Raw genomic sequence first — 15,330 nt, 5'->3', positions numbered from 1 at the left:
GTAAGATGGTGTAAGTTCATTAAAGTAAGATCATTAAATATGGCACCGTGAGAGCAAACGCCTTATTGCAGAGCATAATATATACAAATGCTTCTGATCAATTTTCTTGTCAAAAACTTGGATTAACTTACTAATTAATGTTGTATGCAGTTGTGTGATGTCTTGCCTACCCATTACATACTGTATCTTTGATGACAGAAGAGCAAATCAAGAGCAATGTTTTGTTTAAAAGTGCCTTTGAAGAATTGATTTTTTTTTTCTGTTTCTCAATATTTCAGCAGTTCGCTCTTTGGCAACAGGCAATAGTTTAAAGAGATTTGAAGAACTGACTTACAGCTCTTTGTTTCTTTAGACGGGACTCTTCAAGTTGTCTGATGAAGAGTTCTTTATTCAGCCTCTGGAGACATCAAGTGATGAAACATCAGCACCACAGGCCCATGCCATCTACAAACGGCATGTGTCTCCTTCCTCCTGGAGCCCAGTCATACAGCCCATCTCAGGGAAACGACCTTTCAACGGTACCTGTGGAATCAAAGGTAAATCGTGCACATTTACTTACATTAGCAAAGAAAGCACAGCATAGAAATTATACTTTTTTTTTTTTTTTAAACAGTATGTCAAACTAACGATTTGTAGTACAAACAGATACACCAGAAAGTTGATTGTGTTCATCTGGATCCAGATGAACACAATCAACTTTCCGGTTCTTCCTTCCCTGAATGATTGAGCATTCATGGAAACACATAAACGGATGTATTACCGAAAGATTTTTTTCTGTAGTTAAGGCAAAGCTAATATCTGTTAATATCTTAAAAATGAGTGTGACAGGGTGTGGGTTGTGGCTCAGCTGCAGGGAAGGCGAGGAGCAGTGGGTTCAGAGTGAGGTGCCAGGGGAGGCTGACCCACGCAGTTGACCTCCATCATCTTATCATGTCTCCCCCATTCGAGTAGGTCGCTGTGTGTGGCGTGCAGCAGGAGGAGGCAGTTTGAAAACTAAATGATCAATGTTCGTACTGTAAAGACAACATTTGTGGCTAAAATGTAAGCCCTCATATTGCGTCAGTACATTATTTTTTTTCTTGCAAATACAGAAACCGCAAAATACCAACAGCTTCCAGTGTGATTAAGGTCAGAGGGATGTGGAAGTTTTTGTTTTTTTGTAACAGCAGTGGAGATAAGTACTATATTTACATATCTTAAGGCCTTAAATCTCTTTACTTGTTCAATGAAAATGCTTAATTTAAAAGTCAAAATACTGATAGCTCATTAGCTACTAAGCACTGAATGATGAGAATGAAGATTATAACTAATCTCTTGTCTTTCATTTGTCTCCTGGTAATAATCTGCCGAGTTTAGAAGAATAAAGCCATTGAAATGCAGACGTTCGTAAACCAGCTGCTTAAAATTCTGAGTTGAATTAATTGGCCCTGGAAAAAAAATAGATGTCCCAGAGGATTTGAGGTTTTGCTTTCAGAATCAGATTAACAACAACAACAAAATATCAGGGCAGAGTTATAGTTGTGCCTAAGCACTACTTTAAACGCTACTTTAAACACCAATCAAGCTCAGTTTTTTGTATTTGGAAAGATGTATTAGCTTATTACTTGCTTTGAAATACATGAACTTCATTGCATCTTCCAAATTGCAAAGTAAATTACTTGTTTTGATTTCTAAAGAATGATAGCACAGACACATTTTCAAGGACAAAGAAGCTTGTGTATGGTTTTAATTGGTAAAATACACATTTAGCATTTATATTGTTATTTTTTTTTAGCTTGCTGAACAGACTGATAAGGTCTGAACGTTGATTTAAGCAGTTTCTGTAATATCAGAATTTTCAAATCATTAAGCGCGTCCCCCTCTAGGCCTGTGTTTAAATTGTGCACTTAATCACTGTATCGCTATATGTCAGCCAATCCTAGAGATTTTTCTTTCTGTGTGGCTGTGGTTCATAAACTGGAAGGGTGTGTGAACCACAAATATGAACTGAGAGGAAGTTGAATGAAAATGATTTATGTAGGGGAAATGCCTTATTATTTCACTAAACCTTCAACTTAGTTTCGTTGATTACCTTATGACGGTTATATGTACATTTATATACATATAACCATGATAGGGTCATGTTTTGAATTGAAGACTTTTTTTAGCTTCTGAAGCGGGAAATGGAAGAAATGGTTGAGAACAACTGCTCAAGCTATTTTCAGCTGCTTATTTATTCAAAGAGCTCACTACAGCAGATTGTTCACTATTTGGCAGCATTTTGATGTTTGCTGCTCTTTTTGATGCAAACAAAGGATTTGTGTCTCCTCTTGAAATCAGGACTAAGAGTCTTTCGCTTGTTGGGTCTTCCTTGATGTCATGATCTTCGTACAGCATCTGACAGCAGACTCATCTCTCTATCTCTATCCAACTCATCTAGATGTCGTTGGGGACAGCATCATCACTCACCTTTTCTCACTCAATATGTGATTATACACCACTTTGCATTTAATCACTAGCTGTTATTAATCTCTGGCGCTCTTCCATAACATGCCTTTTGTTCTGTCTCCCTGCCCTCACCCCCTACCAGTCACAGGGGGGGGTTTCCTTTCCACTGTTGCCAAGTGCTTGCTCATAGGCGGCCATCCGATTGTTGAGGTTTTCTCTGTATTGTTGTAGGGTCTTTATCTTTATTTATAAGTGCCTTGAGATGACTGTTGTCGTGATTTGGTGCTTTATAAATAAAACTGAATTGAATTGGCTAATGTGCAAACTGCTACATTACATTTTACATACTCCATGCTTCACTGCACCCTTAGATCAGCCTGACTGAGACAGTTTTTTGGGCTTTCTCAACACAAAATGCTAACCATTGCATCCATGTCAGTTTAAACTGATTGATAAATAACACTACGAAGAGAATGATCTGAGTCACCCTGTAAGCCTTAGTATCATTAGGAGTGGTCTGTGAACTGAGGTGTATCCGGTAATTCTCATTAATTTCTGAAGCTGATATTTCAGCTTCATCATAGCCACAGTAATGTGTGTGTGTCTGCTGTTGGTCTGCCCACTGTGCTTCCTGTCCCAGAGTACGTAAATGTTAAAGTTTTTGACAATATGCTAAGGAGGATGAAACATTGACTTTTTTGCAGCTGACAAACAGAGTGGCCTTTATTGTGCAAACAAACAACACGTGACCTTTTCTCTGAGCTCGCTTCACTTGTGTTCATTTGTATGCCGTGTTTGTCATCCGCATGTCTGTGTGTGTTTGGAGGTTGCTGCCCAAGTGCTAAGCATTTTCCTAGTATGCATGTGTATATCTATTATATGTGTTTTTGTCTAATCCAATTAAGACATGATCAGAAAATACTCAGAAAGATCAGCTAGAGATTACTGAAGAGGATGACCAAGGCGTCTGTAGGCTAAAGGGCAAAGATTTGTTTAACAGCACTGTAGTACATGTGACAAGGTAAAGTCACAGTTAGTCTTTGTTGTTGTGTGTCAGTGTGAAAGATTTTAATATCTATTTATATTTCCCTTCTGCAGATTATCATCAAAGCTTTAAAGACATTGAGAGACAGCGGGAGCGTTGGGAGCGCAGGCAGCAGAGGAGGAGGAGAAGAATTCGTCAACGCTCTGTCAGCAAAGAGAAATGGGTGGAAACGCTGGTGGTGGCTGACCCCAAAATGGTGGACTATCATGGGAGCAAAGCTGTGGAAAGCTACATACTTGCTGTCATGAATATTGTAAGTATTTGATATTAATAATACTATTACGCTACAGGTACAGGCATCAACAATGAAGCGATGACTGCCAGCCTGTATCTTTATATACAGACTTTAGATGAAGCAATAGTTTAATGTGCTTGTGCAAATGCTGCGTTTCCTCCTTTGAGATGCTCTGCCAGCCCCTTCCTGCAACAGCCTTCAGCTGCTGCTTGTCTGAGGGTCTTTAAAAAGCATGCTTCACTGGGCTGAGATCAGGTGACTGACTTGGCTATTGGATAATAGACCATTCACTTGCCTTGAGAAGCTCTTGGTGGGAGTGAGAAGGATCCAACCGCGGACACGGAAGGAAACTAAACTGGGTTTAAACAAAAAGCGAGGCGTTTATTATGGTGGTTTAGACATGACTACAAAAATAAAGCAAAAGGCGAACAGCAGGGTTGAAAACTAAACTAAAAACTAAACTGTGGTAACTATGAACACAGGCATGAACATGATTCTGACCAGGAATGTGCAAGAAACTATGATGAAGAAACAAGAACATGAAACATGAACACGACCTGAGCAGAATCATGAAGTACATGGAACTTGATGTGATGTGGAGGGAAGCAAAACAGACGACTTAACAAAGACTGAATGAAAACACACAGACTAAATACACACAGGAGGTGATCAGGGGAAGTGGAAACACATGGGGAAACAGCTGACCGGAATAAACATAATGACGTCACAGGGGACGTAAAACTAAACACATTAAACATGGACGCACTAAAAACATAAGAAATCACAAATACAAAAATAAACTCAAAATCTGGGTCACAGACAGTCCCTGACACTTGGGTATCTTTGGTAGTACTTCTATGTGATTATCCATTTCCACTGTAAAGCAACTCCTCATCATATTTGGCTGAATCTAAAAAAGAAACTCTTGCCTCTAAATAATTCATCCTGCTACTTCCTTCAGCAGTCACGTCATCAGTAAACAATATTGACTCTGTTTCACTGGTTCCATTGATTGTAGGCTTTGCTAATGATACACCTTTCTCTTTGAGAGTGTTCTCGCCTTGGCTAGACGTTGTGAAGGGATTTTCTTAACCAGAGACTGAAGTGTTCGATCATGTGGTCTTTCAGGTCTTTTGGTGTTGCTGAGCTGGCTGACACGTTCACTCCTTTTTAAGAATGTACCACATCATTGATTTGGCCTTCAAAAGATTTCTCACTCTAATACATTTACTTTTTTCAGTCTTCTTCACTTGTGTTGACATCTTTTTGGACCTCCTAAGGAGAGTTCCAGTGATAAGTTACCAAATACTCGGACTGGGCGATATCACCCAAAATTCATATCTCAATATTCTTTGGCTGAATCGTGCAGTCAAAATGTAAACTAAAAAGACGCTGAGCATAATAACAAAGACAGATTTCGCAGCTGCTCTGTTCCCAATTCTACTGCGTGACCGACAGCCTTAAGTTTGAAATCCGCTTCGTAACCATGTCTCTTAACAGGTGCCATTTGTGGTCCTTATAATATTACACAGTACGGTAATATTACGTTGAAGCACAGTATGTATTACTCCGCAAGGCTTCTGACTACCGTAGCCGTAATGCTCTGACAATCCATCAAGCGGTGCGGTCAGTAAGCACAACCAGAATTCATACAAAAGGCGCACTGTCGATTTTTGAGAAACTGAAAGGATTTTAGGCCGTGCTGCCCCCGTAAGTGAAGCTACATGGCGCCAACGCGTTAGCGCGGTTAGCTCGTTAACGCGTTGAAGCCGTCCAGCCCCATGCACAGGGCGATCCACGGTAACTCGTTAACGGAGATTTGCCGCGTTAATGTAGTTATGGTGCTACCAGCACTAAAATAATAATCTCCAAATGTTTTGTTTTTACTGACCAGCTCCTCTTTGATAGCTACCGTGTCCATCTTGTCGTTGCCTGCAGGTGAAGCGATGGGGGAGGGGGAGTTGTGTTCAGTGAAGAAGAGAGGCGAGGCAGAGTAACATTGCGTAGAGACAAAAGTGGACAAAAGAGAGGCAAACTTGCGGCTCCGCAAGTATAATTATAACGTAACATAGACTATATCGATATAAATGATATTGTCACATCTCATATCTCGTATAAAAATATATCGATATATTTAAAAACAGTCCTACCAAATACTGCTTGTTAATAAAACGTCCATTTCATTTTGTACCTCTGAAAATGGGGGACTATCTATAAAAATGAACAGTTATTAATGTAAGTAGGGAGGACGCAGCTAGGCCATTTTATTGAACCCGAAAGGGGATTTGTGTCTCCAGGGAATGTGTTAACCACTACGCTATGGAGGCAATACTGGACAAATGTTTTGATAGATTTAAACTAATATTAGCACATAGAGGAATAGTTCCAGAATTTATTGTAATGTAGAGTTGAAGGATGAATATCTGCAATGATTTGATTGAAAGTTTTCAGATTTTCTTTAAAGCATCATTATGAAAAGATTTTTTTTCTCTCCTTTTTTTCAAACCATGTCACGCCACAACTCTGCAATCAATGTTATTACTATATCGTATTCATGGGTCTAGTAAAGTGACTTCACTATTACTGAGTAGTAGATGAGGGAGTTTTCCAAATTAGTGCCATGTTGACTCAGACCGCAGCACCTGAAAGTTCTATCAGAGGACATAATATCAGGAAATGCAATTCACTGACAGAAAAGGACACAGATATACTGACCTAGCACACAGTAATACAAGGAGGAAGCAGCTATTATTCTCCACATCCTCCTGCGGTTCTTTTTTAAATTTCTTTACAGTGTTACATAGCAGCTTACATAGCTTTGAACTTTAAACGCCCAAACAATTCAGTTTTGCAAAAACAAGCTTGCAGAGCTTCAAGGGAAACGAACCGTTCAAACAATGTCATCATCTTCCTCATCCGCCAGTTGCTCCATTGTCTCCTCACCAGCAATGTCTTGAAATTGTCAACCATGCAAGAGGCTCATGTTTTCTGTCTTCTGCTGTTTTCTGTCCACACAGAGTAAGGATTTAAGAAAAAAAGCATAACCACAGCGCAGCCAATCGCGTGGAAAATCATTGTGTATTCACAAGGATGACACCCTCGTATCACTTTGAGCTAACAGTCGAGCGAAACATTAGCACTTCAGGACTAAATGCAAATACACAGCACTCTGTGGGCCGAGGGGAAACGCGTTACAACAACAGCACATTGTTGTGGAGAAAAATGCATGAGCTTTAAAAAACCACAGCTTTGTTTGTACTCACAAGTTACAGAGTAGGAAAAACTGAAGATGATATGAAATGATGATAAGGTTGTTTAACAAAAATGTTGCTGTTGTTTGTTATATGCACTGAAAATATCTTTGAATGACGACAACAGTGAGGTTATAAAAAGAATTTTTGATGAATGAAGTCTTTTATCTTTGCCGGAGTTATTCTGTCTGAAGTGCCTCAGTTTTACGTTGTGTACAGAAGGTTTAGCTGTATTGCAGAAAAAGCTAATATATACTTCCTGGCATCATAACCACCTTAGAACCAGTTTTACTCACAAAGTATCTTTGCCATGTGTTACCTTCAAACGAGCAGTGAAATACATTTTAAACGAGGCATTTCTTGATTTAGAAAAACTGGAGATTCACATAGTATGAACCATGAATACACAATTAATGTGCGAAAAATGGATTTAAACTGGGGGTGAAAGTATAAAATAAAGTACATTATAAAATGAGGTTTCAAATTTTTTCCCCCTTTTAACTATGTTTGCTCAAATGTAAATGCTTCCCATAATCAACAGCATATTTCGGGGATTATCTGTAAAACTGGTAGAAAACTTAAAATGAACTTCCATCTGACTTCCAATGACTTCCACAGCCTGGATCAGTGTAGCAGTGGAACGAACCGCTCCGTATGGCATCCAATAAACAATCATAGTTACAGAATGCTTGTTTATAGCTGTTCAGAAGAGAGGTAGTCAAAGGCAGGGGAAAGGTTGACCTTTTTGTAAACAGGGGCACAATGTGATTTTTGTACAAACAAGGAGCATGTGTTTCAATGGTCTCCTCTCAGAGGCATTCATGGTGCTGTATGTGAGGAAGAAAATAAGTTAGGAAACAAATGGTCAAATTCAGACACCCGAGTTCCAGACTTGTACTACATCCCGAAAAGCATACCGTCTGAAGCACACTTTCTTTTTAATGCTAAAGCAATAATCCCAACCTGTTGTAAGCAGCTTTTCATGCTTTTCCCCCCAAAATGCATTGAAACCTTCTGATTTATCAGTCTCTGTTGATAATGATGCTTAGAGTTTTATATCCCAGCGAGTTCCTTCCACCTCTCAGGCCTTTCTTTCATGGTTCTCATTTCTGGTTTCTCAAATCAACTGACCAACAAAGATCTGCGGTGAGTTCCTTTCACGCTTCTCACTTCAGATTTCACGAATCAATTGATCCTTCCCTGTTCTGCAGTAATTAACCTCATGCTGCTTTCTGCCCTTTGTAAAGGATTTCCTTGTGGAAATGGAAAACAGGCTAGCATTTATATACAGCTTTTCTACTTGCACTCAGAGATCTTTAGGCTACAAGAACACTGACTAATGCATTCATCCAGCTCTTTATTTTTGCACTAAAAGCACTTTATTTACATCAAACCTTTACCCCAACCCAGAGCTTTTTTGCTGCATGGTGACTGTGCCACTGTTAAAGCGACTGACTAACTCTTTAAATTTTGGTACTTTAGACATAAATAACCTTGTGACAAAGTGCTCAAGGGAACCATATTTGAAAAAAATAGAAGAGTTTAGGGTCATACTTTTTACATCCTCCAGATTCCCTGAGTGCAAACCAGAAACCCAAAGGTGAAAAATTACGTCAGATGTTGTCTTGCTGTTTGTGTGCATACCACTACTGACGTGTTTTGCTTTAAATGTGCATAATTACAGACTATAATTATTTCTTTTTAAATACCCGGGTACTTAGGCTTTTGATAGTTGAAGAGACTAGCTGTAATAAATAGATTTGAAAGCTTTGATGTTAAGAGGTTAAAAGTATTAAAAAGCTGTACAGGTCCCCGCTCACAGACTCCCTTTGAAAAATTCAGATCATGACTCACGCATAGAAAAACAATGAAAGGCTGGGGGAAAAGGTTTCTAAAAAAAATAATATATTTATAAAATGCAAATGATAATTCATGTTGACAATGAAGAATTGAACTCAATATGAAAACTGCAAATTATTAACTGAAAAGGTCTAGGCTGATACTTTAGCTAGGATGTCATTTTGAGCATAAATGTGTTTAATAAATGAAAATCCAGCAGTCAAGTTTATTTTTTCTAGCCATTGCCCTGATTTTAATATAGTGTTAAAAGAAGTTTTCTTCCAGGTTGCAGGTCTCTACAGAGACGCCAGTATTGGGAATGCAATCAACATCGTGGTTGTTCGACTCATCCTGCTGGAGAAGGACGAGGTAAAAACAGATTTCTGTACGTTAATGAAGGGTGGTTTTATTAGTTTCCATATAAGGAGTCAAATCCAAAATTCTTAACCACAGAAATTCTTCAATAGTTTGGTGTCCTGAAAGTTAGTTTTAGCAGTTTTGTTTTCTTCTTTTTTTCAAGTGTGGGTCAGAATGACCTGTTTTACTTACTCGCTGGGTTTCTTTTTAATGAATGAAGTCTCATTCAGAATGACTGAAAACTACTAAACATTTCTTGCTTTTAGGTTCTTGGGTGCAGTCAATACTTGCAACTTGTAACTATGCAATAAATAAATGAAAATGGGTTTTCTTAGTCATTCTGATTGCTGTACTGTATGTACAAACTGATTGTAAGCAATAAAATGTACAGAAATGTTTTGCTGACAGCTGTTAGAATTACAAAACTCACTCTTAGTAATAGCCGAGATATACAACACACTGACAAGGACACTATCACCTTATCTTCATTGAATGTGAAAGTCATGGTGCAATTTGGTTTTCCATTTCATTTTCCATTTCAGTTTACAGCTATATTTATCTCTGTGCTGTGCACTTATTCCGGGCAATTTTGTGTACTTAGAGTGCATTAGCTGCTAATGATTGATTTGTCTGCTGTTATGTTTTCTTCGCTTCATCTGATTGTGACATGTCGCCGATAGGATGACTTGAAGATTACACACCACGCTGACAACAGCTTAAACAGCTTCTGTAAGTGGCAAAAGAAACTCAACATGAAAGGGGACGAGCACCCGCTTCACCACGATGTCGCTGTTCTGCTCACCAGGTAACATATAAACCCGATTCACTGCTTTCCTTCTTTCTCAAAAGAGTCAATGCACAATTTTTTTTATCATCTTCTTACATTTATAGAGCGAGATTAAAGTTACAGATTTAGATGGTTGCAAATAAAAAATACTGCATGCTTGTCATTGTGTTTTCAGATAAAACAGTCCACCATTATTTTTTAATTGTTGAGCACGTAGAACGTTTATCTTTTTACTGTTTGAGCCCAAAGCCCAGCTATGCGTGTAATGTTAATATTGGTTTGCAAGTGGCAGTCATAAAGTTTCCTATTTAAATTAGCCTGTTAAGCCCTGTGGCAACGTGAGATCACACAATGGTGACTAAACCTATGGCTCACTGATTAGAGTATTGCTAAATTTATATACTTGCAATTTTGCAAAGCGAGTGTCTGTGGCGACCCTTACAGCTAATGCAAGGTGAATATCAAAAATGAACCAAAGAGTACCACAGTCATTTCTGCATTATTCAACAGGGCATCACTTTGTGATATTGCAGGGTGTAATGGAACAAGAAGACGCAGCCTCAGCTTTTACATGAAAAGTAGCCGGGGAGAACTGCTTTTACTCAGCCCTGCAGTTTGTGGACTGTGCAGCTTGAAATCAGATCATGTTTTTTTCTCAAAACAATGACAAAAGGCCAACTAATGCCTGATTTTGTTATTAAAACTAAAATTATTTAGTTGCCTTTAGAATTCAATGTTAATAACATTCGACCATGATTGAAACGTCTGTGATATGACTGAGATTTTGTTTGCACGACCTTTCTCTACTGTCACAGTTCAAAAGTAATAGTTTGACTTTTTAGAAAAGACACTTGTACAGTATTGTACAAAAGTACTGTGCCCACGTATTTCTTTGTAGTTTGCCTCCAAGCAGTACCTAACCAATTTCAGAGGAATGTTTTTTGTTAGTTAAGCCACTTGATAATGACCTATGACGCACTTAACTCAAGGGATGAACCAGTGTTGTGTTCACACAACTTAGCAAAGAGCCAATTTTAAATTGTATCTTTAGGCACTAATTTAATAACAACCTGCCAAAAAACAAATTGTTTGTTCCAATTTCTTTACTCGAAATCTATGAAATATGCCAAAAAAACCACTGTTTGACAGACATAAAACAGTATCTTTGCAACATCAAGTGATTCCTGAAGAGCTGTTACCCAAAAACTTGGCATATTTCAGCATAATGTGCAGTGCGTGATTAAAAAATGTAGGAAACTGGACAAAAGTGGAAGATTAAAGAAGACATGCCAGGCCTAAAAAAACTATCTAAAGCGGGTGAACAGCATCTGAGAGTCATGTTCTTAAGAAACAGGGAAAAATTAATCAAATACCTGGCACAGAACCTGAGAGATGCACCTGGCTTTTCACATTGGTCCATCTACTGTTCACTGAAGCCTCATCAGAAATGGTGCCTCTCAAGAAGCCATTCTTAAGGAAGGCAAACATTTGTGCTTTTCATGATAGCACCACTCAGATATCTTTTCTATTTCCTCTGTCCTCCTCTTGTTCCCTAGATGATCTGCTCTGTTTTTCTACCTTGTTTAGCTAATGACCCTTGTCTAGTTGTAGTGTGAGCAGCAGCAGCTCATATGCTCCACCTGTGTCTACACAGCACAAAGTCACTGTTGTGTTTGCAGCTGTTGTCTGCAGATATTAAATATTTTTAAATATAAGATCTGAGAAGAAAGTAATGCATATGTAAAATCCAGTTATGCATTTTATTCATTCATTCACGTCTCGAATGAATGAATGCTTCCAGTCATAAGAAGATCATTATTATTATTTTTTAATCATTGCTTCGCCCCCTTCTTCTGATATGTGACCAACAGTCTGTCGTATTCTTTCCACAGGAAGGACATCTGCGCATCCGTCAACACACCTTGTGAAACCCTGGGTCTGTCACATGTGGCGGGAATGTGTCAGCCACATCGCAGTTGCAGCATTAACGAGGACACGGGCCTCCCACTGGCTTTCACTGTAGCACACGAGCTAGGACACAAGTAAGGTTTTGGTGCATGCACACATACAAACACAACCATTGTGGCATTCTAGTCTTTGGAAGGTCAGTCAGTGCAAACATTCAGGCGATTAACCCCGAGTTTCACCAGCGAGCCAAAGTCATGTTCGTCAGCACAAATGCTCTGTTAGTGTTTTGTTCATCAGCCTCTTTATAAAACATGAAGCTTGATCCTGGAGTCTACGTTTCATATTCTAAAATAAATCCATCATAACACTGGATATGTAAAAAACATCAATACAAAAAAAGTAGAACAATGTGAAAATCATGATTTTCACATTGTTCTACTTTTTTTCATCCATTTCTGTAATTATTACTAAATTATTATTTATTTTCATTAGACATTACGACTCTGAAAGTGGGAGACTACTTTACTAAGAGCTTCTTAAATATCACCCTTTCTTCTTTTAACTAATGGTCTAGTAACAATAGACCGAACAATAAAGAAAAATAGCACGACACAAGACACTAAAGAATAGATTAACACGTGAAATAAAAGCAACACTCTAAAGTGATCTCAAGTCAGGGTGTTAACACATTTCCTGTTATCTGAAACAAATGATATTTGAAAATTGTCTATCTAAGTGTTTAATTATGTATGTAATTAGACCACTCTGTCTATAAAACTCAGCAAAGTTGCCCTCGTCAGGTATTAATTTTAACAGGATGAAACAACCTTGGAAGACAAAATAATTGATATTCCAAAGCAACAAGTTTGCTGAGAACATTAGTGCTTTCTGCTCAATTTGAACTTATTTTAATTTAATTTGATTTTTGCCCTCTGTTTGTTTATTGGTCAATTAACCAAACTGTTTAAACATTAACACAAATTTAAAAAAATAAAAGTTACCTTGCTGCTACAGTCGCATAATCCTCGAGCACAGACTGCTATTTGTATTCGGCTAGTGCAGCACTCATTCAAAGAGTGTCTGCTCAGAACTGGCTGTTATTGGCTTAAAGTAAGAGCGAGTGCTTGAAGTCAGTTGTCACCACATAAATAGAACGTGTTATTAAATTCGCAGCTGATTCAGGCTGCCCACATTTAGTTGTAAAACAGAAAAGAGGGAAAAGTCCAGTTGACATGCCCAGCAGAAGGAACGAGCCAGTGCTCGTGTGATGTGTTTGTAAGTCCAGTAAGTACCGTTTAATAAAGAGCAGCTAATGCAAACAACATTTATAATCAAGATTTGTGAATAAAGAATAAACCTATATAGTAGATTTTGTTCACATAAAAAATATGGAGGACTGCACAGCCAAACAACTTTATGCTGGACGCTGCCTGTCCTTGGTCCACAGCAATACACGCATCAAATCTGCGGTGGATTCGATGAGCTGTTGTTGAGAAAAGCAAACAGGCGCACACACATACAAGAGCTGAGTCTCTCATTATGCTCTTATTGTCGCTTGGACTCACACACACACAGACACACACACACACACAAAACCTTGCTGTTTTGAAAAGGCGACTGCTATGAGCATACACACCAAAAAAGTGTGTGTGTGTGTGTGTGTGTGTGTGTGTGTGTGTGTGTGTGTGTGTGTGTGTGTGTGTGTGTGTGTGTGTGTGTGTGCGTTGCAGGTAAATGATATAACAAAATCTCCAAAGTGAACCCGAGGACCAGCTTGGTTATAGATAATGCTAACCTAGCCATACGCTGCTAAATTATCAAACAAAAACTTGATTTTATTATTCTTTGAGATGAATGAAGGATGAACTCCGCACAACCAAACAACTTCACGCTCAGTCCTGCATGTTCTTCGATCCACGTCAACACACACATCAGGTATGAGGTAGATCGGACGGGCTGCTGTTGAGAAAAGCAAACAAGAGACGTGCGAAGGAGTCGAGTCTTTCATTATAGTCTTATTGTCACCTGGACTGCATCTATACAATCATAAATCACACCCTCTTCAAGCTAATTCAACTTGACTCCAGTCACTTGAAAGAGTGAGTGGTTGATAGCTTAATTTATGTCTTAATTACTGTACTCAGCTCAACCTATACTACAAGTGTGTACTTGTACTACTTTTATTAAGTCACCTTAGGAACTTTGTCCTTGAAAATGTGCTGAACAGACCCTGTTTTTCACAATATATATATCTGGTTTGTTTGGTTTTACCCTTGAATATATGTCGAGGTTATTTTCTTGAAGGATTGAACAGGTCTTAGGCTGAAGGGAGCCTATTGTGAACACAAGGCTGTTCTTATTATGACGACAAAATAAATTCAGAGCATGAAAGGCTATGAAAGTTATTTTCTTCATTCAAAACCACAATGGTACAATTCGACTTCTTAAAAGGGTACAAAGAAAACATGTATATGGTTGTGTTATTACCTGTGTTTTATAGTTATGTAATTGGTCTGGTTGGTTGTTTGTATGTTTGCCACTGCTTGGGTGTCTTTTTTAAAACTCTGAAGAGGATACACATGGTGAAAGTGTACTGTATTTCTTCAAGTTATCATGAAAATCTGTCATCACTATCTCCTGCTACTATATTGTATAAAAATGGTGCTGCAAATCATCTTTAAAAAGCTGTTGTATTATTAAGTTGTATTATTACCCTGGAAAACAGCTATTCTGTAATGTAATATGTCTACTAGAGTATAACAGAAAGCCTTTTCCTTTTTACAGGGTCTCTGGCTAAAATTGAGGAAAATTGATGCTGCTATGCTGTTCTTTGTTAAAATGAAGAAAAACTATAATCCTGAAATACACATGATCATACATTTAATTGTTTGATTAAGCTTCATTTATGATTTTAATCACTTTATGAAGTCAGATTAGTTTGTCTAAGGTTTTCTTCATGCTCATTCATGTATAAGCAAAGCGCAGATTTTTCAATTCAAAATTAAAATCTTGTTCTTGGAACTCGTCACATGTTAAAAGAAGTTACGTGTTAAAACCCCAATTTCCCTTCTAAAGTCATTCCTAGAAAATGATGATGAAATGCATTTGCTGTACTTGAAAGAAGCGGATTTTCTTTTTGGCGCTCATCTTTTCTTAATCGACATCTATCATCACTGAAACTTTCATTGCCATTACTGTTCTCAACCTTGAAGAGTATTAAGTGTTCATAAACTCACGTGAACTCTGCGTCTTTCAAGAAGTGTGTCCTAAGCATAGGCACAATGCAAAACCAAAAACAGAAAGACAGCCTGTCAGGGTTCAGTCGATTGTCTGTATTTGGCAGCGTCCTATAATTTTAAATCTATTGTTGTTCACATTCTCACTCAGGTGTAGTGGTAGTATCTAAGAAAATAGATCCTAGAGCTCCAGATAAAAAAGAAAAAGGATTTCAGGCTAAAAAGAAGGCAGTGAATGGCCTTTA

At 38.2% G+C, this 15,330-nt stretch overlaps 1 protein-coding gene across 1 annotated transcript in view; it reads left to right on the top strand.

Annotated features, from left to right (window-relative positions):
• The window catches only part of LOC134626418 (A disintegrin and metalloproteinase with thrombospondin motifs 7), a 75,032-nt gene that overhangs the window by 10,674 nt on the left and 49,028 nt on the right, over positions 1-15,330 (top strand). Inside the window, exons 3-7 of the mRNA XM_063472232.1 lie at positions 353-536; positions 3,526-3,725; positions 9,083-9,166; positions 9,835-9,959; positions 11,834-11,983. Coding sequence (XP_063328302.1) covers positions 353-536; positions 3,526-3,725; positions 9,083-9,166; positions 9,835-9,959; positions 11,834-11,983 — 743 coding nt within the window. The remainder of the gene's footprint in view (positions 1-352; positions 537-3,525; positions 3,726-9,082; positions 9,167-9,834; positions 9,960-11,833; positions 11,984-15,330) is intronic.

This window comes from Pelmatolapia mariae, linkage group LG1, assembly GCF_036321145.2.
Source record: "Pelmatolapia mariae isolate MD_Pm_ZW linkage group LG1, Pm_UMD_F_2, whole genome shotgun sequence".
Classification (NCBI taxonomy): domain Eukaryota; kingdom Metazoa; phylum Chordata; class Actinopteri; order Cichliformes; family Cichlidae; genus Pelmatolapia; species Pelmatolapia mariae.
Note: the sequence above shows the minus strand (reverse complement) of the source record. Positions and strands in the feature narration are given on the sequence as shown.